The sequence below is a fragment of the Populus nigra genome, chromosome 9 (assembly GCF_951802175.1).
Source record: "Populus nigra chromosome 9, ddPopNigr1.1, whole genome shotgun sequence".
In the NCBI taxonomy this organism is placed as follows: Eukaryota; Viridiplantae; Streptophyta; class Magnoliopsida; order Malpighiales; family Salicaceae; genus Populus; species Populus nigra.
Window position 1 is genome coordinate 15,752,841 of NC_084860.1, and position 25,971 is coordinate 15,778,811.

At 35.9% G+C, this 25,971-nt stretch overlaps 1 protein-coding gene and 1 pseudogene across 1 annotated transcript; both read right to left on the bottom strand.

Annotated features, from left to right (window-relative positions):
* Positions 1–579: 579 nt before the first annotated feature.
* On the bottom strand, positions 580–14,664 carry LOC133702624 (probable glutathione S-transferase; annotated as a pseudogene).
* Positions 14,665–17,469: 2,805 nt separating this feature from the next.
* Positions 17,470–24,045, bottom strand: LOC133703138 (probable glutathione S-transferase). Its single transcript, XM_062127574.1, has 4 exons — positions 23,788–24,045; positions 20,368–20,370; positions 18,160–18,386; positions 17,470–18,060 (listed from the first exon to the last, which is right to left on the bottom strand). Exons 1-4 carry the CDS (start codon positions 23,882–23,884, stop codon positions 17,716–17,718), a joined length of 672 nt encoding a protein of 223 aa, XP_061983558.1. The 5' UTR covers positions 23,885–24,045; the 3' UTR covers positions 17,470–17,715.
* Positions 24,046–25,971: the final 1,926 nt, after the last annotated feature.

Here is a 25,971-nt window from a genome sequence, read left to right on the forward strand (position 1 = left end):
TCGAGCATCAACCGAAAACAGAAAAAAAAAAAAACCTTCTGGATTGTCGTATAAAAAACCCATGAGTTGTATAGTTTATTTTGTATTGTAATGTGATTGAACTACTTAAAACTTGGTATAAGAAAATTAACTTGAGGATATATATATATCATTGAATGCCAAATCTTTCCAAATTAACATGACGCTTTGTGTGTTGAGTGCCCAATCTAATAAATTCTCAAACCTTCCCTTTTCCGAGCAAAAATTAGCACATCAAATACAAATACCAACTATTTCAGATCCAAGGAAATGGCAGCTAGTTCAGATTCAAGGAAAAGCGTTCAAAGCACACATCACAACACATATAAGCTAGCTAAATATGATTGAAGGTCTGGACATATCCAGTTCCTAGTCAGCCAAGTGCCCCAGAATTACAGAAAGTTCAATATTATTCGTAAAAGAAACAACTTGCGTTATACAGTGACACAATAAATGCTGATCAATCCCGTTATTTGACTCGAATTAAGGATTGATCACATATATGATTGATAATAACAAGAAATTAAAAAAAATATATATGCTTTGCCTACCCTTGCTGTTCTAGTGTTCTTCCCTTCTTTGATTTTCGAGCATCAACCGAAAACAGAAAAAAATAAATGTAGAAAGCAACTCGTGGACCTTTCCAGGTTCTACAAGAGACTTGGATACTCTCTGATCTCTTTGCAGGCACCCGTTAGCCCATGCAATGATCTTGGGACATTGAGCTTCTATGCTGAAGTTTCCGATGGTCTCATAAGTAGAAAACCCGCAACAGAAAGGAGCAAAGGCAATATCACATACCCCAGAGTCTCACCGGCCCCAAAATAAGGCTTCTCTCCTAGTTCTCCCTCCAATATATCACTCAAGGCATTCAAAGAAACCCTTCTTTGCCGCCTCTAGTTCTTCTCCGTTTGATGTCCATATCTCCCTCCAATGTCCTTAAGGATATTTACTCACGTAAGGTTCCTTAAAGATATTTACCCACATAAAATTGTCCATGAGGATTCAGTAGGTTCTTCCCCGAAAGGAGGGATGCAGAAACAGCAAGGAAAATAATAACAAGAAAATCCAGCAAGTTTAGCTAGAAAATATATAAATGGTAGAATATAAGCTTATAGTCCATTACTGTATATATTTTATATTCACAAGTAGAAAATTATAATTTTTTAACGTGTAATATAAAAATATTTTCACTTTAAATACTTTAAAGATAAATTCTTTCAATATAAAATAAAAATATTTTAAAATAATATCTGAGAATTCATTTTTACAGCACATAATTGATATTACATGCAGTAACATAGCAGTAGCAAAGGAATATATATTTGTCCTCACGCAAGCATAGATACATGTATCGAAGGGGGACGAGAGATTTGGCAAGATTGAAGGTATATGTCCATACCTTTTTATCAATAAAATCAGCCCAGAACATGGACTGAGCTCTTTCATGAGGATCAGAAGTCAGCAAAGGAGCCTTGTCCCTCCACACATCATCAATATACTGAAGAATAATAAGGGATTTGTTGAGAAGATAAGCTAAAGTTGATATGTTATAGATAAGAAGATGTTGATCTCCTGTTGAAGTTAATCTGATTGAGTTGGACTTAATCACTTGTAGCTCCTATTTTCTAGACACACGTTTGTATATATATACTTGATGTAAACACTTCTGTGTCGAATAAAAAATTAAGGAAACAGTTCTTCATTCTTCTTCATCATCTAGTTTTCATGGTATTAGAGCATATAAAACTCTAAAACCAAGCTTTCATAAAGTTCTCCAATGGAGGACAATATTGATTCAACAAGTATCAACAAAAATACTACCCTTCCAAACATGACCTTTTTAACCATTGATCCTTTTGATCCCTTTTTTATCCATGCATCAGATCATCCAAGCATGACTCTTGTTCCGAAAGTTCTTGATGGAACCAACTATGCCATGTGGAGATGTTTCATTTTAATAAGTCTCAACGCCAAAAACAAGCTGTGATTCATCAATGGAACCATATCTATGCCAGGTGAATCTAATCCTAAATACATGTTATGGCAACGATGCAATGATATGGTTCTTTTTTGGATTCTCAACTCTTTAAATCAGGAGCTTGCCAATAGTGTTTTTTATGTTGAAACCCCCTCTGAAATCTGGTTGGATCTACAAAAACAATTCTCACAAGGTGATTTTTCTCATCATTATCAAGTTCAGCGTTCCATAGTAGAATTGCAGCAAAATCAGGATTCCATCTTCGCATATTACACCAAGATAAAAACACTGTGGGGTGAATTAAAAATGAGCAGTCCAGCTATTCAGTGCACTTGTGGTGGAATGAAACAATTGTCAAACAATGAAGAAAAGATGAGACTTGGTCAGTTTCTTATGGGATTAAATGAGAGCTATTCAGCTATTAGAGGGCAAATCATACTCATGCAACCTTTACCAATTGTTAGAAAGCATACTCACTCTTATGTGAGGAAGAAAAACAACGAGGTCTGGTTGAGCACAAGGTTACTGAACAGGTTCACACCATGAATGTCAAAAGACCAGGCTATACTTCACAGCGATAAGATTTCTCTCGAAATTGGATGCCTGACTCATCAATAATGCAAGGATCCAAGAAACGATTTCACTGCTCCTACTGTGATGGAACAACACATACTGTGGAGAGACGTTTCTATTTGATTGGGTTTCCTGTTGGTCATGCTCTTCATGGTAGGAATGTTCAACCTAGGAATCGAGCTCAAAAGGTTGCTGCAAATCAAACAGGAATTGAATCATCTCACACCAAAATCAAGTCCGTTCAAACCTCTGATCAGCCTCTTCAATTCACTCCTGAAGAATTTTCATAAATCAAAGCTTTCTTCCAAACCGAGAAATCCACAGTCTTTGTAAATTATACAGGTAACTCCACTCCGTTTTGTTCATAATTCACAACTCACAATTCCAAGTTTATTCAATGGATCATTGACAGTGGAGCCACTAACCATATAGCTACTTCAGTTGTTGATAAAACCATTGTTCTTATGTTCTCTCAAGTCACCTTACCAAACGGTTCCCATGCAACAATTACAAGTGCTGGCTCTGCACATATTACCAAAAATCTACATATTCATGATGTTCTTTGTGCACCTTAATTCCATGTGAATATGCTTTCTGTCAGTTAACTCACATCTGCTTTAAATTGTTCTGTCCACTTCTTTCTCACTTTTTGTATATTGCAGGACCTTACTACGGAGAGGATGATTGGCCTGGGGAAGCAGAGTAAGGGACTATACTACCTTATGCCACAATCAGAATCACATTCAAAAACACCAATCTCATGTCAAGTCTCTTTTCCATCAGGAGTTGTCTGGCACAACAAATTAGGACATCCATCAAAATTACCCTCTCAGTTTCTGTCAAAATTAATCCCATCTTTTGTTTATGATTCACAACATTCATGTGAAGTTTGTCCTTTGGCAAAACAAACCAGGTTATCTTTTCCTATAAGCTCAATTCAAAGTGCCAAAATTTTTGATCTTATACACTATGATATTTGGGGTCCACAAAAGATTGAAACACACTCTGGTGTACATTATTTTTTAACTATTGTGGATGACTACTCTCGTTTTACCTGGATTTTCCTGATGAAATTCAAATCTGAAACACAAGGGTTGTTAAAATCATTCATCACTTTCGTTCACACTCAATTTAAATGTCAAGTTAAAATTATACGAAGTGATAATGGACTGGAATTTATCTCTTTAAAGCTATTCCTTTCTACCCATGGTATTTTGTTTCAAAATTCATGTCCGTACACACCTCAACAAAATGGTGTTGTTGAACGAAAACATAGACACCTGCTCAATGTTGGTCGTGCCCTGAGATTCCAAGAAAATTTACCATTAAAATTTTGGGGATAGAGTTTGCTTACTGCCACCTATCTTATAAATCATCTTCCCACTCTAGTTTTGAGTCACTTTTTATTTAGGTCATGAACCTTTTTTTTTTACCAGGAAGTCATCCTTCCATCTCGCCGACCGATCCCCAAACGATATTTACTTGATGTGAGAACAACATGATCCTTCGATATCATGATACGTGTCTCCTAGGAAAGAAATTATTGGGTACATGATTGTTTTTGCCTTAAAACTAAAACCACTGACCTGGTTCTTATATTACTCCTAAACACGATACCCCTAATTCATAACACTTGAAACTTAAAAATTCCAAATATTTTTTATCAACCAAGATTTTATTATTATATATATGTTTATTGAAAAATACCGGATAAAAAAACATATAGATATGATTTTTTAAAAAAATTATTGAGCTTAACACTGGCCTGATCCAAGTGTTGTTGAATCTAGCCAACACCAGGCCAAAACACCATCTAAGAATGGTGCTTGCCAGATCCAATAACTTGACATGATGCGTTTCCAGATCAATAGGAGTGGGTTTGTCACGTGTTATACAAAAGGTGTTGAGCCTGAGAAATTTTATCATCGCACTCAGCTAACTGTGAAGGAAAATACAGTCCACCAACTTGGTCATTAATTAATTTGCGTCGATTGAGCACAGAGGTCTTGTCTAAGCAATCTTTTAGATACTGCTTTGTTTACTGATGTAAACGGTGAAAAGGTCTTGTCTAAGCAATCTTTTCGATACTGTGTCTAAGCAATCTTTTCGATACTGCTTTGTTTACTGATGTAAACGGTGAAAATAAACTTTAAGAAATTTAGTGATATTTTTTTGTTATTTTTAAGTTTTACAAGCTCTTTAGTTATTATTTAAAATATAATGATAGTCTTATAATTAAGGAACTAGAGGGCCAATGGGTCTTATAATTAAGGAACTAGAGGGCCAATGGGACTAATAGGGCTGAGATCAGCCATGGACTCAATAACATCTTTCTCAAGCCCAAAGAATGAGTTCCCAAGAACCCATTTATACTTCTTTATGTTCTGGAACATGTCTGAGAACAATTTAGGAAAGATACCATATGGATTTGAAGGAAGAACAAAAGAAGGTAAATCTTCCGTATTCAACAGTAGCATGCAAACCTGGCAACTCAACACTCGTTTCAGGATCTGTTAAAGTAGGAAATGAGTTTAGCTTATTGTAAAAGTGATAATAAATGGCATAAAGTGAACATGGCTGTATCCAAAACATGGCACAGGGAATTCCATGATTGATGGCAACATTAGCTACCCAGGTAACAAATGGATTGTTGATGATGCAAGAGTGCTTTTTGTGACCATTACTGGGGAAATGCTCCTTTATAAGGTTTGAGAGATTGATGGTTCCAAATTTGGCTAAACTTTTCTTGTACGATTCGTAATTAACCTTGTGGTCGTAGTTTAGGCTTTGACCATTAGAGAATATTTTATAGTTAATTGATTAAAAACTATAATCAACTATTGGTCAATAGAAAACTAGTCCTTCGTTTTCATTTTATTTTTTATTTAGGTCATGGATCTTTTTTTTTTACCAGGAAGTCATCCTTCCATCTCGCCGACCGATCCCCAAACGATATTTACTTGATGTGAGAACAACATGATCCTTCGATATCATGATACGTGTCTCCTAGGAAAGAAATTATTGGGTACATGATTGTTTTTGCCTTAAAACTAAAACCACTGACCTGGTTCTTATATTACTCCTAAACACGATACCCCTAATTCATAACACTTGAAACTTAAAAATTCCAAATATTTTTTATCAACCAAGATTTTATTATTATATATATGTTTATTGAAAAATACCGGATAAAAAAACATATAGATATGATTTTTTTAAAACATTATTGAGCTTAACACTGGCCTGATCCAAGTGTTGTTGAATCTAGCCAACACCAGGCCAAAACACCATCTAAGAATGGTGCTTGCCAGATCCAATAACTTGACATGACGCGTTTCCAGATCAATAGGAGTGGGTTTGTCACGTGTTATACAAAAGGTGTTGAGCCTGAGAAATTTTATCATCGCACTCAGCCAACTGTGAAGGAAAATACAGTCCACCAACTTGGTTATTAATTAATTTGCATCCACTGAGCATAGAGGTCTTGTCTAAGCAATCTTTTCGATACTCCTTTGTTTACTGATGTAAACAGTGAAAAGGTCTTGTCTAAGCAATCTTTTCGATACTGTGTCTAAGCAATCTTTTCGATACTGCTTTGTTTACTGATGTAAACGGTGAAAATAAACTTTAAGAAATTTAGTGATATTTTTTTGTTATTTTTAAGTTTTACAAGCCTTACGCCTTGTTTGTTTCAAGGAAAATGAATTCTTGGAATTCATTTTCCTTACTTTCCCATGTTTGGCAACATTACGGAAAAGTAGTCAATGGAAACTTAATTCCAGTCAACAAAAAAACACCATTTTATCAAAGGAATGTGTTTTCCTCTGGATAAAGAAAGGAAAACACTTTTTTTTTTCAATACACCTGTCGCGGGGCGCGCGACGTCGCGGCGATCGTCCACCTTCAGGGGTGTGTGTGGGGGGTGTATATCTGGTAAATATGGAGAGACAAGGAGTTCTTTGTCTCTTAGCAATAAAAAAAAGAGTGTGGGAGTCGCCACCTAGTATTTTGGTTACTAGGAACCCTAACTGGTCTCAGAGATCGGGCACGGGGACTGGTTGCGTAAAGGGAAGGTATTAGCACCCCAAATACGTCCTACCTAAGGTAAGCTGCTTTGTTTGTTTGTCTGATAAAATTAAGGTCTCGTTGTGTTTCCTAGTTGTTGGTCCGTCTATGGTTCAAGAAAAGTCCTCCTTAATAAGGAGGTCCTTATCTTATCGGGTAAAACCTAACCGTTCTAAAAAATCTATGTAAAAACCATATTTTTAATATCAGGAAAAACATTTTATGTATAAATTCGTAATCCCGAATACTAAAGAAAACAAAAAGAATTTTTTAGAATTTTTGAAATATTGGCCTAGTTCTCATGGCTTGAATAAACTGGTTATTAAAGCCAAAATGCATGCTAATACATATATCGTTTTGAAATTTTCTTTGTTGTATAAAAAATATGATGTTGTAATATTTATATATATATATTGGAGAGACTAGGCCGTATTTTAAAACAAAAAAACAAAAAAAAAAAATAATTATGTATATTTTTTTTGATGTTTTGACGCAAATCGGGTATTTTAATACTGGGTTGGTATTCTTACGGTATAAAAAATATAACCAAATATTAATCCACTTTGATAAAAAAATGCAGAAAAATCAACAATATTTTTAAAAAATATTTAGGAAATTTTTGAAAGCAAAAAAAACATTTTTATTTTGAAAATCTTTGATGTTTTGACGAAAACCGGGTATTTTAAAACCGAATTTGTATTTCTATAACATAAAAATACAAACCAAAAATGATCAAAATACAATAATAAAATTACCTAAAAATCACTTATTTTCTGAAATAATTTTTGAAGAATTTTGGTAAATTTTTTTTTATATATATATCTATATATAAATAATCTAAAACAAAATAATATATAATATATATAATATTAAATGGGCTGGGCTGATCCGGCCCAACCAACTGGGTTGGGCCGGACTCAGCCTTAAAATGGATTGGGCCGATTTCGGCCCAAAATGGATTGGGCCGATCTCGGCCCGCACAATTATCCTCTTCTGGGCTAGGCCCGGCCCAGAAGAGATGGCTGGGCCAGGATCCGCCTGGCCCAGCAGCCTAAACCGGGCGGGGGGAATTAATTTCCCCCCACCCCTGCATGCAGAACGCTATTCGTTCTGCATGCAGAGAAGGAAAAAAAACTATAGATATAGGGGAAGAAAGGTTACCTGGCGGGGCTGTGGCGGAGCGTTGCTGGTCTGTCGGCTTCGCTGGCGGTGCTGCGGTGGAGGCCGGTGGCGGTGTCGTGGCTCACGGACGGCGACTCCAGGCAGCAGCGGCGGTGCTCTGTTTTTCGGTATTTTCCAGTGACCCTCCCCGGTTTGGTTTCCCTCAAGTTTTCAACTCTTCCTTTGCTCTTTCAATGTTTCGGTCTTTTTTCTTTCTTCCCTTCCCTCTCTTCTCTCGGTCTGTTTTCTTTTTTTTTTCTCTCTTTTTTTTTCGCCTCTCTTGGTCCTCTCTCTCGGTCTTCCCTTTCTCTCCTCTGTTTTTTCGTTTTTTCTCCCTATTTTCCTCCTCCCCTTTCTTCCCTTTTCGGGTCCTTTTTATAGAGCCAAGGCCATGGCTTTTTTTACAGCTCACATGTGGGGGGGCAGCCGGCTGGTCGGCCATGGGCGCGGCTGTCGAGGTTCGGCGGGTGGTGCGCGGTGGGTGGTCTGCCATTGTGTTCGGTCGGTGGGCTCCAGGCGAGAGAAAGAGAGGGGGCCGGCAAAATTCAAAAAAAAGCACCGTTTTCCCTCTTCCCCGCTGTCTGTTTCGGGGGGAAGAAGAAAGATGAACAATGTCGTTCAAAACGACACCGTTCTGCCCTCTTTTTTTTTTTTTTTTTTTTTTTGAACGGATGAAACGGCGTCGTTTTGGAGAAAACGCGCCGTTTCATTTAAAACCTGCAAAACGCCAAAACGCGTCAATTTACAAAGCAGCCCTCAATCATCTTTTATCCTTTCAATTGCATCCCTGCCGAATTCGAACCCCGTCCCTATATTTGGCCGCGTTTTTCACTTTGGTCCTTGGCCTCTGAATTATGCAATTGAGCCCTTAATTGATCAAATAACTTCCAATTTCTTCAATTAGGCCCCTGAATCAATTAATTCCAGCCCCTATACTTACGCGCCTTCTTCAATTTGGTCCCTGGTTTCGGATTTCTTCAATTAAGTCCCTAATTGGCCCTTAAACTTCAATATTTATGCAATTAAGCCCCTGATTTGACTTAATAAATTCCTAAAAAATATATTTTGGCCCCAGAACTTAAATTTCTTCCAATTAAAGCCCAAATTGACTTAAAAATCAATTTTTCTTGCAATCAAGTCCCCTATAAAATCATTTAAAAATCCAATTAAATCCAAAAACATCCAAATTTGGGCTTTTCTCCTCCAATCCAAATTTTCCTTCTCCACAGGGCTCTCCTCCTTCAATAATATACTGTCAAAAATTCAATCTTCATATTTTTAACCTCATTGAACAATTTTCCGACAATTTTCTGAGCGCTTCTGCCTCCTGTTATTTTTTTCTTAACCTTCTTTGGCTATATATATATATTTATATATATATATTTTATGGGGGACCCAAAAATGGGTTACAACAACACCTATTTTCACAAATCACGATCTCTCTCTCTCGTCAAAAATGATTGGAAGCAGGAACAATTACAGAAGCATTCTCTGGACAATTGAAGCATTTCGCTTGCATAATTTCAGGTATTTTTTTCCTCTATTTCCTTTATGTTCTTATCTTCTTCGTAGATCTGTACAAAGTATGGCATTCCATTTCCATAAATCTGTTACCTGTCATATGTTTTCCATAACATTTCCATAACACAACTAAAATTCATCAAGCAAAGCCACAAAAAACACAATTTTTCCATGATAGTTTTCTTCAAAAATCACTCACATTCGTCAGTTTTATTCTAACCCAACAAACCAATTCAAGGCACGCCAAAAATCCCCAAATTATGTTAATAAATCTTCCCTAGCAAAAAGCAGCCCCTCCCTGTTACCCCATCCCCGGATCCGGCCACCATATCCCGGGTGGAAGCGTTGAAAATCAACCCTTTCTCTCTTTGTTTTTGAACAGTAGCTGGGGGGGGAGAGGGAGAAGAACTGGGAAGGAGGAGCCCTGTTGCCCCTTGAATCTTTGTCCTGCTTCTATGTCTTCATTATTTGCTTCTTTGTGCATAAATGGCAAGAGAAACAAGGAGGGAACACAAGGAAATCAATAGGGAATAAGGGCATGAGAGAAACTGAGAGGGAGAGGAACAGGGGAAGGGGAATGAGAGAAATCGAGAGGGAACAGGGGAATGGGGGAATGAGAGAAACCGAGAGGGGAATCAACCGAGAGGGAGAAGGAACAGGGGGGATCGATTGAGAGGGAGAGGGAACAGGGGACATGGGGGATTGACTGAGAGGACGAATCAACCAAGAGGGAGAGGGAACAAGGGGAATCAATCGAGAGGGAGAGGGAACAAGGAACAGGGGAATGGGAGAGGGCAATCGACCGAGAGCGAGAGGGAGAGGGAATAGGAAACAGTGAACATGGGAATGGTAGAGGGGAATCGACCGAGAGGGAGGGGGAATGAGAGAGGGGAATGGAATTATAAGTTTAATTTGATACTTGTGAAGTCAGGGGAAGGAAGCTTTGAAGGATTACGGGTCTTTTCATGGCTGATTGCTGGACTTTGTAGATTGAGCCGTTGAAGGTAGCCATTGAATTTAGGCTCGTGAGCACCTGCAAAACATGGGGCAGGCTGCGTGTTTGTAAGGGAAATGCAAGAGATGATGAGAGTTTTGACCAGAGAATGTGAGCACCCATTTTTTTTCATGTGTTTGTGCGAGAGTTAATGAGGGTAATTACACTATTACCGTGTGAAGTAGGATGTTTAAATACATGTTACATTAATAAGGGGAATTATAACAGAACAATAAACATAAATTTGTGTTTTAGTTTGCTTTGATTAATATATGATTAGTGTTTGATTATATTTCTTATATATGGATAAATTTGTGGGACTATACTGGTAATTATATGGATTTCATTGCGCAATGTTTATTGATCGTTGTGAACTTATGAATTGTATAATTTTGAAAACGGTTTTATCATCGAGAAATTTACTTTTATGGTCTTAAATAATATATTTTAAGACCTTGTTTGTTTAGGGAATCAGATATCATTGCCATAACAATTATACATTGTCAGCTTCTTTCAGCATAATTTATTGTATTGATTGTGGAAGTATTTTATATGCATTTTTTAATATTTATTTCCTCAAATTTTTAGGTTTTGTTATCAGAAAACTTCACTTTCATGATATGGATAGCAAGATAATTCATGCAGCATGTATGAGAGTAGCTGTAACTGTGATAGCTACAAGGGTAGCTATTATTGAACAAGAAAGAAATAGAATTTATATACTAAGAGAACCACGTATAAATGCAATTGCTCAACGAGAATTCTATATTGACAGCATTTTGAATCGAGGTGATAGACATTGCGTTGAACAAATTTGTATGAAACCTGTTGTCTTATATAGATTGTGTGATGTTCTCACAAGTCGTGACCTATTACGATCAACTCAAAATGTGTCTATTAGGGAGCAAGTAATTGTGTTCTTACAAATAGTAGGCCAAAACTAAAGATTTCGTGTTATTAGTGGTATATACTATAGGTCTGTTGAAACTATCTATCGTTACTTTAGAATTATTTTAAAAGCAATTCTTAAGTTATACAAACACATTAAAAATCTAGAGGATACAGTTCCAGTAGAGATAATGAATGATTTTATCCTTATTTTAAGGTATGAAAACAATACAAATATCTTTATACATTAATTAATTACATCTAGAAGAAAAGGTTATAAATTATTTTTTCATGTTTATATAGGATTGTGTGGGAGCAATTGATGGTACCTATATTCCTGCAAATGTTCCTGTTGAGATTCAAGGAAAGTTTCGAGGTCGAAAAGAAGGAATAACTCAAAATATTTTAACAGCTATAACTTTTGATTTGAAGTTTATATATGTTTTAACTGGCTGGGAAGGAAGTGCCCATGATTCATGTGAGACACAGCCTATGTCTCACATGTTGCTTGAGATATTAGATGAGGAGGCACTTAAAGGAAGCAAACCTTCTTCCACCTTTAAAGCAGAATCTTTTGTTAAGGTGGCTACATAAATCAGTCAAAAGTTCAATGAGCAATGCGAGCCTAAGCATGTGGACAATCATCTCAAGACTGTGAAAAAAGAATGGGGAATAATAACCAAACTTAAAAATAAAAGTGGCTTTGGCTGGGATGATTGTCTGAAGATGATTACAGTTTCGAAAGATGTATATGATAAAGAAGTAAAGGTATGATAAATATTATACTCTTTGTAATTTTTATATTTACTTTTGTTTCCAAAATGTTATACAATGAACTAAAAAATTGCATATTCTAAACTTTATGAACAGACACATCCTAATCATGACAAGTTTCTCAACAAAAAACTTGATACATGCTTTTGGTTGTCTATGTTATGCCACCAACTTACAACCTTTGACCAAATTTTCACCAAGAGCTCATCGATGTATTTTTGTTGGATACCCTTCTAATCAAAAAGCATATCGCGTTTATGATCTCACCACTCGGCAGTTTTTTACTAGTCGAGATGTTATTTTTCATGAAAACACATTTCCTTTTTTTAACCATACTTCAGACAATTCTCCTCCACAATCACCTCTGCAGGTATATTTCCTGAGTCCAATGACAGTCTAATTCCACAAACACTATCTTCTTCTCCTTTACCACCCGAGACCCTTGTCACTCTATTATCTCCTTCTTTCTCTAAATCTTCATCACCACCATCATCAAATCCCACACAGTCTTCTCCTTTTCTCCAAACAAACACACCTGCTCCTATACTACGTCGCAGCGATCGGCCTCGACAATCCTCTATTCTTCTTCGTGATTTTCATTGTGGCCAGATTGGTATGTCACCACTCTCTGCATCCATAACCAAGTCATCCACTTCACGGTCAGGTACTTAATATCCGTTATCCAGCTTCATTTCCTATCAGTCATTATCTCCTTCGCATCAGCTATTTGTTAACACCATTACTAGCACTCTTGAACCTACAACATATGAGCAGGCACTAAGTGATCCTAAATGGTGTGAAGCAATGAGAACTGAGCTCACTGCACTTGAAAATCAGAAGACATGGTCTCTGGTTCTATTACCACCAAACTGTCGTCCCATCGGCAGCAAATGGGTGTTTATAATCAAATACCAGTCTGATGGCTCAGTGGAAAGGTATAAAGCACGCTTGGTAGCCAAGGGATTTACTCAAACAGAAGGCTTGGACTATCATGAAACTTTCGCTCCAGTTGCTAAGTTGACCACCGTTTGCTGCCTTCTTGCCTTGGCTGCAGTCCGTAATTGGCCTCTTTTTTAGATGGATGTTAATAATGCCTTCCTCCATGGTGACTTATATGAGGAAGTTTATATGACTCCACCACCAGGAGTTTGCCGACAAGGGGAGAAGATAGTATGTCGGCTTCACAAGTCCTTGTATGGACTAAAACAAGCACGCAGAAACTGGTTCTCCAAATTCTCAGAAGCTATCAAAACTGCTGGATTCTCTCAGTCACATTCAGATCATTCTCTCTTTGTTCAAGAAAAAGGGTCTACTCTAACCATGGTCCTTATCTAGATAGATGATATCATAATTAATGGGAACAATGACAAGGCTATTCAAGATCTCAAGCTCTTTCTTCAACAACAATTCCACATAAAAGATCTTGGTAAGCTAAAATATTTTCTTGGTCTGGAAGTGGCAAGATCAAAGGCTAGAATAGTTATATCTCAGAGAAAATACACATTGAAAATTCTTGACGATGTTGGATTTCTTGGAGCTAAACCTGTTGATTTTCCCATGGAGCAGAATCTGAAACTCACTAATGATCAAGGTGAGATATTGAATGATGCTTCACACTACAGAAGATTGGTGGGGCGATTAATCTACCTTATGATTACTAGACCAGATATCATGTATTCTGTAAACATTTTAAGCCAATTTATGCATGCACCAAGAAAACCTCATTGGGATGCTGCTCTTCGTGTAGTGAGATACTTAAAGAACAACCCAGGTCTCAGCTTATTATTTTCTTCCAGCAGCTCTTTGCAACTGAGAGCTTATTGTGATGCAAATTGGGCAAATTATCCTATGACAAGAAGATCAACATCTGGTTACTGTGTATTTCTTGGAGATTCTCTCATTTCGTGGAAGACAAGAAAACAGGAAACAGTCTCCAGGTTATCTGCCGAAGCTGAGTATAGGTCCATGGCTGCTGCAACATGTGAACTCACATGGCTTAGATGTCTGTTTAAAGATCTTCATGTATGCTTAAAACCAATTACCTTATTCTGTGACAATCAAGCTGCACTTCATATTGCTGCAAATCCGGTATATCATGAATGTACAAAGCATATTGAAATAGATTGCCATGTTGTGAGAGAAAAGATCCAAGCTGATCAAATTGTTACATAATTCGTTCCCTCGCATCTTCAACTAGCAGATATATTCACTAAGGCCTTAGGAGGAGACAATTTTAGGAAATTAACAAGCAAGTTGAACATTCTCAACATTCATGCTCCAACTTGAAGGGGAGTGTTGAGAAGATAAGCTGAAGTTGATCTGCTATAGATAAGAAGATGTTGATATCCTGTTGAAGTCAATCTGCTACAATTGCAGCTGGTATAGATGAACTGATTGAGTTGGACTCAATCACTTGTAGCTCCTATTTTCTAGGCACACGTTTGTATATATATACTTGATGTAAACACTTCTGTGTCGAATAAGAAATTAAGGAAATAGTTATTCATTCTTTTTCATCATCTAGTTTTCAGGATTCACAAACTAGTTAATTTTCCTCTACGGACGAGAACTGGAATCTTCTTGTAAACTGGATTCATCTGTAGAAGCAAATCACTCTTTTCGTTGCTCAAGTCCTGTTCACTACACTCATACTTGCCCAGAAATTCAACAGTGTCACCTCATCAGCCATTCTTGAAGTGAAAAAAAAAATGACAATTAAGATCATAAATAGTAGAAAGCAAGACTTTAATTATAGCAGACTTGCTATCTTCATCTGCAGAGTTTATGTGGTTGTGATAAATCATGGAAAAAGTTACTAAGCTATAGGCTAATCAGTGATAAAGTAAACAAAAATTATATTTAGAATAATGTTTCATAGCATGAAAAGACATTCATGACCAAAAACATTCAACCACAGTTATTAAAATCAAATTGAGTTTAGCACCTTAAAAAATAGATTAATTTGAGTTAATTCAGATTAGTTTTTAAAAAATATTTATAATTTTAATATATATAATGTAAACAATAAAAAAATTATTTTAAAATATTTTTTATTACACATTAAAATTATAATATATTAAGATTATTTCAAAAGTTGAAGTATTTGTTTTTATAATCCTTACCACCCTTTTCCTTTTGAACACACACACACACACATATAAATTATATATATATATATATATATATATATATATATATATATATATATATATATATATATATATATATATATATAGAGTAAACAATAACGTGAAATTACGCTTTCTTTTATGTTTATTGTTTTATGTTTATTGTATAGTATATAATGTATAATGAATAGAAAGCATATGGTAAATTACAATTCACTCCTTGGGAGTTGCACGTTTTGTTAATTAACAACCAGAACTTCATATTTCTTTTTTTTTTATTATTTATTTAAGCATAATTTATATAATTAAAATTTGATTCAATCAAGGAATTCGAAATCATCAATTAAATTTTAATTAAAAGATTTGTAATTAAAATTATTTAAATTTTAGGATCTTAAAAATCAATTGAAGAGGTTCCAAAACTTTGATTTGATGGTTTTTTTGTTTTTGAAAAGAACTTTGATTAAATGGTTAATTAATTAATTAAAAAAATTGCTTCTTTTTAATCAATTTTTTTGAGGTAAGGACGAGGGCATATTAATTAATACTTTAAAAAGCATGGGAAAGTATTGTAGTTTTTTTTACGTTGCATATTTTTTTTTATTATTTTTGTTTTGTTTTATTTTTTTTTGTTTTATCATTTTTTTCCTACATAGTTTTTGTTTTTTTACAGTGTTTCCCCACATGTTTTTTTAAATTATCTTTGTCGAATTGTTTTTTATATTGAGCTGGTTGATAATTCCAACAGTAGATTTCACCCATATGTTTTTTTTTCTATTTTTTAATTTTTTTGTGCAGAATTGTTTTTATTGATTTTTTTTTTAATATGGAGCTGGTTGAAAATTTAGTTTTGTAGTTTTTTTTTAAAATACTGTAGATTGCTACAGTGTTCCTATACATGGTTTTTTTCTTTTCTTTTGTTTTTTTTCTAGAATTGTCTTTGTCAATTTTTTTATATTGAATTGGTTAGGAATTTAGCTTCATAGTTTTTTTTTAAACCATTGTGGATGCTATAGTGTTTCTCAACATAATTTTTTTATTATGATTTTTTTAAAAAAATTATCTTTATCAATTTTATTATTTTTAATATTGGACTGGTTGAGAATTACAACTGTAGATTTCCTCACGAAACATTATAAATTGCTACAACGTTTTCCTGCATAATTTTTTTTTCCTTTCAGTTTTTTTTATTATGATTTTTTTTTCAAAATTTTCTTTGTTCATTTTATTTTTTAAATATTAATCTAGTTAAGAATTTAGCTTTGTAGTTTTTTCCTTAAAAACATTGTAAATTGCAACAGTTTTTCTCTATATAATATTTTTTATCTTATTTTTTTATAAATTTATAACAACATACAAGTATACCACAAGCCTATAACATCGCGCTTGACATTTAGTTCATCTCTAATTATCGTCCAATCCTCAATGGGTTCTAGTAAAAATTAAAATTAAAAATCTCCCACTCGGTCATTAAAATTTATCTTAAAGCTATCTCTAGTTGATTTGATAATGATTGTTATCCAGCGTACAAAAATTATAAAAATAAGGTTGTATTTTGTGTTTGTCTAATTTATAAGAGGATTTTATAACATACATAAAAAAAATTAAAATTTTAGATTTTCACCACGAATCTAGATTTATAGTAATGTTAAAATAAAATTCAATACTCAAAAATTAATTAAATATTAATTTAACATACTAAATTAATGTAAATAAAAATTTTAATATTTAAAAATTATGATATTTCATTGGATGATCTTTATATTTAAAAATTCTTAAATTTATGAAGAGGCAATAAAACTAAATTTCTAGTAAAATTTCATAAACAAAAAAATATTTAAAAATATAACATATTTAGTCCAATCATAATTAATATTCCCAACTTAATGATCACATCTCATAAAAATTATTGAAATTATTACTTGTTTGATAAATATTATTTATTTAAAAATATATAAATAATATTTTTATTTTATAATTTAAATTTTATTTTTAATATCATTAAGTCTAAATAATTTATAAACATAAAAAATTAATTAAAAACTTAAAAAAATTAAAAAATTTCATTTGAAAAGGAAAAATTAATTGGATAGAATTACTAATTGATTACCATTGTGTACTTGCCCTTTGTCTTTCCTATTGAGGGCATCTCTTTTGTTAAAAATACCGTAATAGTTATTTTTTAAAATAGTTTTTATTTAAAAATATATTGAAATAATATTTTTTTAATTTTTAAAAATTATTTTTAATATTAATATATTAAAATAATGTGAAAACATAAAAAAGTAAAATTTAAATAATTTTTTTTTAATTTTTTTAATTAAACAACCGTGTTCTAAAGATATCATAATCATCTACCAGTAAAATAATCTCAACACATTATTTTAATAAATAGTGAAAACAGTACGACAAGACAGGCAAAAGAGCCGAAGACAAATCCACAAACTCTGCCAGGCCGAGTCACAACGATGTGCTCGCATGCTCCAGCATCACAATAGAACAACAGAAGAGAAGGCACAGCCACGAAGAGCTCCCATTATTCGAAAGAAAAACAACCCCAGCATGAGGAGATCATACTGATCGTCTGCTCATGGATGCACATGTGTTTCATCTTAATCCACCCCAAACCTCTTCCTGCGCTCCAAAACGAACTCGTACACCTTTTTTGGGTCTTCAAGAGACTTGGATACACTCTCTTTTTGCATGCATCTCTTAGCCCATGCAATGATCTTGGGGCACTCTGCCTCTATGCTGAAGTTTCCACAGGTCTCATAGGCATAAAACCAGCAGTAGAAAGGAACGAACGCAACATCCACATACCCGAGGTTCTCTCCGCCGAAATAAGGCTTGTCTCCAAGCTCTCCTTCCAACAGCTTGAGGCACTCGATAAAATCCTTTTTTGCTCCCTCCAGTTCTTCTCCTTTCGTAGTCCATATCTTCTTAGTAATCTCAAATACATGAAATTAAAATTCATAGCACAGTATATTGTAAAGCGGACTAAACAGCACCTAGAAATACAAAAGACCTTGCAAAGTCCAGTTCCCATGCATACGTACCTTCTTGTCAATAAAATCTGCCCAGAATCTGGACTGGGCTCTTTGGTAAGGATCAGAAGGCAGGAGAGGGGCCTTTCCCTTCCATACATCGTCAACATACTGAACAATAATAAGGGACTCACAAACTGGTCTTCCATTGTGGATGAGAGTTGGGAGCTGCTTGGATACTGAGTTCATCTGAAGAAGCAATTTACTGATCTCGTCCCTCGGGTTCTGTTCACTGTACACTGTTGGGTCATTCAAGCAATCAAACACACACAAATTTACGTGGTTCGGCAACTTGCCTACTCCACGGAGCTACTGGTTTGTATTAATCAAGCTTAGAAACAATACAAACAACAAAACAAGGAGGAGGAGAAAATTCTTCTCAACTCAACTCAACTCTCCCTAGCTCTCTCTCTGTGTTTCTCTCTTGTTCTTAATCTGTTCTCTCTTCTACGTCTCACATCTCAGCTCACCCTCTATTTATAATCAAGACATTCTTCTTTAGTCAAATATGGTAGCCACCATTTTCAATGGTAGGCAACCTACCATGCCTAACTTTGCAGCCATGTTTGACAGCAGTCATGCTTGACATGGCTGCCACCATCACCAGATTGTGTCCATACTTAACAATCTCCCACTTGGACACAAATGGTGCTAGATCTGTCTTTTAATCTCTGAGACCAACTGAAGCTTTACACAGCTTCAGTTTATCAAGAGTAACTCCTTTGGTTAACATGTCAGCTGGATTCTTGCTTCCGCAGATCTTTTCTAGCATTAGTTGCTCCTCGTCTAGCAATTGTCGGATGAAGTGATATTTGATCTGAATATGCTTCGTCCTGGAGTGAAATGCTGGATTCTTGGCAAGGAAGATTGCACTCTGACTATCGCTGTACAAAGTACCCTTTTCATTCATCTTGCCCAATTCTTTCAAGAAACTCTGTAGCCATACTATCTATTTTGCAGATTCTGAAACTGCAACATATTCAGCTTCGGTTGTTGAAAGAGCAACAATCTTTTGTAAAGTTGAACTCCAGGAAACAGCAGTCCCTCCTAGAGTATATACATATCCTGTAGTGCTCTTTCTGCTATCAACATCTCCTGCTAGATCAGCGTCTACAAAACCTTCAAGTTTCAAACCACCAGCTGTGAAAGTAAGACATGTCTCTGATGAACCTTTTAAGTATCTCATGATCCATTTCATCGCCTCCCAATGTTGCTTTCCAGGATTGCTCATATATCGGCTTACAACTCCCACTGCATGGGCAATGTCTGGTCTGGTACAGACCATAGCATACATCAAAGAGCCGATAGCTGAGGCGTATGGAATCTTATCCATGTATCCACTTTCTAGCTCAGTTTTTGGTGATTGGTCTTTGCTGAGCTTGAAATGATTCCCCAGAGGTGTACTTACTGGTTTAGCATTATCCATACTAAACCTGCTGAGAACCTTCTTGACATACTCTGTTTGTGAAAGCTTTAGTATGCCTTTGTCTTGATCTCTGATGATTCTCATGCCAAGTATTTGTTTAGCAGCTCCCAGATCCTTCATTTCAAACTGTTTTGACAATTGTTGTTTCAGCTTGTCAATCTCTTCAATGTTGGATCCTGCAATCAACATATCATCCACATATAATAGTAGAATGATGTAGGAGTTGTCAAAATGTTTGACATAGCAACAGTGATCAACCTGGCATCTTGTGTATCCCGAACTACACATGAAGTTGTCAAACTTCTTGTACCACTGTCTTGGAGCTTGCTTCAAACCGTATAGGCTTTTCTTTAGCTTGCAGACTTGGTTCTCCTTTCCTGGTATTTCAAACCCCTTTGGTTGTTCCATGTAAATGTCTTCCTCCAATTCTCCATGAAGAAAAGCTGTTTTTACATCTAATTGTTCAAGATGTAAATTCTCTGCTGCTACTATCCCCAGAACAACTCTGATTGTTGTAAGCTTCACAACTGGAGAAAATATCTCAGAGTAGTCAATCCCTTTCTTTTGTTGAAACCCTTTTACAACAAGTCTTGCCTTGAACCGTTTGCTTCCATCATGCTCAGTCTTTACTCTGTAGACCCACTTGTTTTGCAAAGCCTTCTTTCCTTCAGGTAGTGTGGTCAGCTCCCAGGTCTTGTTCTTCAGCAACGAACTCATCTCATCCTTCATGGCTAACTCCCACTTGCTTGAGTTTCCATCTTGTAAGGATTCTTCATAACTTAGCGGCTCACCACCATCTGTCAATAAAATATAGTTCAGTAGAAGTGTGAACCGTTGTGGGGGCTTTATAGTCCTTGAAGACCTGCGAACATAAACAATTGGTTCACTTGGCTCTGCATCGTCTTGTGTAGTGGTGGGTACAGATGTGCTTGAATCTTCTTGTAAAGACTCTTGAGTTTTGTTCTGCTCAGTAACATCAGGAAGCCCTTCTAATCTGATGAATTCAGATTTTTGTGGACTTGTATCTGAATCAGTCATATCTGTTTCTGCACTTGATCTGTCTTTGTACAAAACTTTCTCATTGAAGATCACGTTCCTGCTTCTGATAATCTTTCTGTTCTGATCATCCCAGAACCGAAATCCAAATTCTTCATCTCCATAGCCAATGAAGAAACATTTCTTGGATTTGGCATCTAGCTTGTTGCGAGCATCAGAATCTATATGCACATAGGAAACACACCCAAAGACCTTTAAATGAGAGAGTTGTACCTCTTTTCCTCTCCATACTTCCTCGGGCAATCTGAACTCCAAAGGAACTGATGGTCCACGGTTGATCAAGTAAACTGCAGTATGAACTGCGTCAGCCCAGAATGTTTGAGGTAGCCCTGAATGCAACCTCATGCTTCTAGCTCGTTCATTGATGGTCCGGTTCATTCTTTCAGCAATGCCATTCTGTTGTGGTGTGCCTGGAATGGTCTTTTCCATTCTGATACCATTAACAGCACAATACTCCTTGAAACCTCCATCAATGTATTCTCCTCCATTATCAGATCTTAAGCATTTCAACTTCAAACCTGATTCATTCTCAACCATAGCCTTCCACTTCTTGAATATTTCGAACACATCAGATTTATTTTTCAGAAAGTAGTCCCATACCTTTCTGCTGAAATCATCAATGAAAGTTACGTAATACCGAGAACCTCCAAGAGATGCTACTGAAGAAGGTCCCCATAAATCTGTGTGCACCAGTTCTAGCTTTCTTGGTCTTAAGGCCCTGCCAACCTTTAAGAAACTGAGCTTTTTCTGTTTTCCAAGAACACAGCTTTCACAAATGTCTAGATCAACATTTTTAAGCTCTGGCAGTTTTCCCTTCGACTGAAGTATCTTCATCCCTTTTTGACTCATATGGCCGAGTCTACAGTGCCATAGCTGCGCTTGATTTTCTACTTCAGTAGAGGCAATAATATCTTCAAATCTTGTGGTCATATACAGGGTGCCGGTTTTCTTTCCACGAGCCAAAACCATTGCTCCCTTTGATACTTTCCACATACCTCCAGAAAAGAGGATTGAATGACCACTCTCATCAAGTTGTCCGACTGAGATCAACTTCTTCTTTAGTCCAGGAACATGCCTTACATTTTGCAAGTTCCATGTAGATCCATTCATTGTCTTGATCTGCACTTCTCCTATACCCACAATCTTCATTGGTTGTCCATCGGCCAGATAGACTACACCGTGATCTCCAGCAACATAATTTTGCATCATCTCATGGTGTGGTGTACAGTGGAATGAAGCACCAGAATCAAGAATCCAATCATCAATTGGACTTTGTACAGCAAGAATCAAAGCGTCTTGTACCTCATCTGTGGTAGCGTTTGCAGAGTCAGCTTCAGGTTTTTTCGGTTTTGTGCAATTCCTCATGAAATGACCAGGTTTGCCACAATTCCAACATTCAGCCTGCTTTCTGGGTCCGGACTTGCTTTTACTTCTGTATCTTGATTTGGATCTGCCTCTGGATAAGCTTCTATCCTGTCTCCTCCCTCGAGTGTTAATGTTGAGAGCTGATCCTGAACTTGAACTTTCACCTGAGTCTTTCCTTCGCACTTCTTCAGCTAAAATCAAGTCTCGGATGTCATCATATTTCAGTTTGGATTTTCCAGCTGAGTTGCTCACGGTTGTCCTCATACCTTCCCAACTGCTTGGAAGTGAAGCTAGCAAAATGAGTGCACGGATCTCATCATCAAACTCAATCTCTACAGATGACAATTGATTTGTGATGGTATTAAAGTTGTTGAGATGTTGTGTGACGGAGGTGCCTTCTGTCATTTTCAAGTTGAACAACTTCTTCATCAAGTGCACTTTATTGTTTGCCGAGGGCTTTTCATACATCCCAGACAAGGCTTCCATTAGTCTTGCAGTGGATCTTTCTTTCGTAACATTGTGAGCAACTCTTCTTGATAAGGATAGCCGGATAATACCCAAAACTTGTCTATCAAGAAGCAACCAATCTTCTTCTGACATATTCTCCGGTTTGCTCCCCAAGAGAGGAAGATGAAGTTTCTTCCCATATAAATAGTCTTCAATTTGCATTTTCCAATATCCAAAATCTGATCCATCAAATTTTTCAATTCCCGCAGCCTTTATTTCATCTGCCATTTTTACTGTAACTCTGATTTGAATTTGTCAAATCTGACCTTACAGATGTGTCCGGATCGACCAAAAATATTGAAACGACACTGAGATCACCCCAATCGGACTTCGGATGGCTCAGATCTTAACAGTCAAAGTTTTGGATCAACGGACGGTGCAGATGAAGCCGCGTGTCAGTCCAGAACAGCGTCTGCGAAGCACTGGATCAAAACCCACCTTTGATGACGTGGCAAGATGACGTGGCTTCCACGTAGGTACACCGGGACCCACCTCGCTGACGTGGCAACTGCACGCGCGTTTCTTGCTGACGTGGCAGTATCTGACGTGGCTGCTGACTGGTCTGATGACGTGGCAGATGACGTGGCAGGAGACTATACTGTTTTTCTTGCGTGGCGGATGACGTGGCGGGTCAACCCGGTTCAGGTGCAGGTATCCGGGTAGAGACGACGCGTGGAGAGCGTGCTGCGCGTGGGCGCGCGTAGGCAGTGGCTTCGTCGACGCGTGTTGGCGCGTGCGGGCATGCAGGACGTCGGTTCTTCGCCGGGTTTTCACCAGTGAATTCGTCTCCTCTTGCTCTACACGATGGTATGTTCAAAAACACGTTTTGAGAACTTTGATTTTTGAGTTTGGATCAAACACCCTCTTTTTCAAGAACAAGCTCTGATACCAATTGTTGGGTCATTCAAGCAATCAAACACACACAAATTTACGTGGTTCGGCAACTTGCCTACTCCACGGAGCTACTGGTTTGTATTAATCAAGCTTAGAAACAATACAAACAACAAAACAAGGAGGAGGAGAAAATTCTTCTCAACTCAACTCAACTCTCCCTAGCTCTCTCTCTGTGTTTCTCTCTTGTTCTTAATCTGTTCTCTCTTCTACGTCTCACATCTCAGCTCACCCTCTATTTATAATCAAGACATTCTTCTTTAGTCAAATATGGTAGCCACCATTTTTAATGGTAGGCAACCTACCATGCCTAACTTTGCAGCCATGTTTGACAGCAGTCATGCTTGACATGGCTGCCACCATCACCAGATTGTGTCCATACTTAACATACACACCATACTTGACTCCCTTCTCTGCCAATGCTATTCTCACTCTTCCACTAAAAGGGGCGCCTGCCTGAAATTCCAGCATTAGTGTCACCTCATCAGCCATTGTTGTTGTGAAGAGGAGTAAAACTGAATCACAGATAGTTTTTTCTCGCCTTTCAGAATGGCTGTGCTCTTGATAGTGGAGAGTAGAAATCTTTATAGCATATCTATCTTTGCAGAAAGATGTGGTGTAAATAAATATGTGGAAAATGTGCTGTGCTAGTACTGCCCAGTACTGGGCAATTAGATGCCATATCACAGTTTCATGTTTGTTCCTTTCTATATGTCTTCAACTAAATCACGCCATCCAGTCAATGATTCCTGAAAAATAGACAAGGGAATCTCAGAGATAATTATTCATAAATTTGAGAAATTAAGCCCTCGTATATGGATGTATATTATTAATGTGGTTACCAGCTGGTGCATAAATGTAGCTGATGATTTGATAACGAATATGCATGCAAGAATTATATTTAATTATACTTTTAGTTCAAAAATATATATCAAAAGAAATTAAAATTACTATGTTGGTAATTAAATTGGTTAAGAGCGTATATAAGGGAAAGTGCAAACCTTGTAAAATTAAATCCCTAACTTATATGAAAAATCATAATTAGATATCCAATCTATTTCTCATCTAAATTAGTTTTTCAACATATCAATGGATTCTAAATTATATCCTTTCATCATTTTCTAGTTAATAAAACTATTTAATATTCATGAAACAGGTGATTTCTCTTTTCTATAAAAAACCATCTAGTTTCTTAATTTCCTTTCCTTATATTTCAGGTTCACAATTTAAAAGATATTTTTTTAAATAAAAAGAGTATAATAATTTATCTGACTAGTTTTTCCAGGTTTGATTAGACACTAAACCCAGTTATATTTCGGTCTGATGAATTGTTAAACTCAACTCTTCTAGGCCAAACCAAACACAAAGTCAATGTGTGTAAAGTTTTTTTTTTCTCTGATCAAATCCAAGATATTTTTCTTTGATCAAGTCAAATATTTTTTTTTCTTTAACAAAGAAGATGATGAGTTATAAAAACCAATTAAAATTCTTAGAAGATGGGGTTTTGAGTCTATTCTCCATTTGATATTTATTTTTTAAATTTTTTTTAAAATATCATTGTATTTTTTTTAATTTTTTTTTAAACTTCAATAAATTCATAAATTCATTAAAAAAAATTTAGTTAGAAAAAATGAATTAGATTATCTAAAACAATGAAATTAACCGATTATTTAATATATAAGTTTTGTTGAGATGTCATCAAATTAAAAATTTATAGATATATTGGAAACCAAATTAAGAAAATGAAAATATTGGAAACCTAATCGAGGTTGTGTCCTTAGATTTGAAACTTTTTCAGGTTTTGCCTGAAGAAAACCAAGGATAGCTTTGGTAATTTCAAGTCAATTTATACACGATTTGTTTTTGCTATGGGTCCATGTGTCAGTGTCACGGGAAGCTCGAATGTGGAATCATTTTTGAACATCAAATTATTGTTCTTGAGAACTGACTATTCACGTGTCGGCAACCATATTCTTGTCTGAAATATTTTTAGTTTTTTTCATAATAAAAATTAAAATTTAGTAAAATTATACATCAATAAAAATATTTTAAAAAAACAGCATTGAACGAGTTGTAAGTTGTAAATATTATTTCTGACCCTTTTAAATAGTAAATTAGACGGATATAATTTTTAATAAAAAAAAACAAAAACAAGGATATATAAAAAAGAGAAACATTATGAGCCACGCTGAAGTCTGATGATAATATTATTAAAAAATTTTCAATAAAAAAAATCTAACAAAATCAATAAAATATCATTAATAATAACAAGAATGTGCTCCACAAACCACCCAAAAGCAAATAAAATGACTCGTGTAGAGAGTTCTTGATGAAGCCAAAGAAAAGTTTGCAGAGTTTATGGCTATTAGGCGTGGCACACTAATGGCTACGGTTTCTTTGGTTGGGGTATGCCGAGCTCCTTCCATTGATAAGACAGGATCGATATCCATGCAGGAGAATGCAGGTGGCAGGGTTGGAATTGAGAGTGTGGCTTAGTTTTATTAAAGCATAAATAAAATGGAGATTTTCAATTCTCTATTTCTTTTCTTAAACCAAGACCAGATTGGTAGTGGAGAACA

Excerpts from the sequence above, each read along its gene's own strand:
- LOC133703138 (XM_062127574.1), bottom strand. The coding sequence starts at position 23,884 with ATGGCTGATGAGGTGACACTAATGCTGGAATTTCAGGCAGGCGCCCCT. Across the intron at positions 18,061-18,159 it reads CAGATTTTATTGACAAGAAG|GTATTTGAGATTACTAAGAA; the intron begins GTACGTATGCAT and ends TTTTAATTTCAT.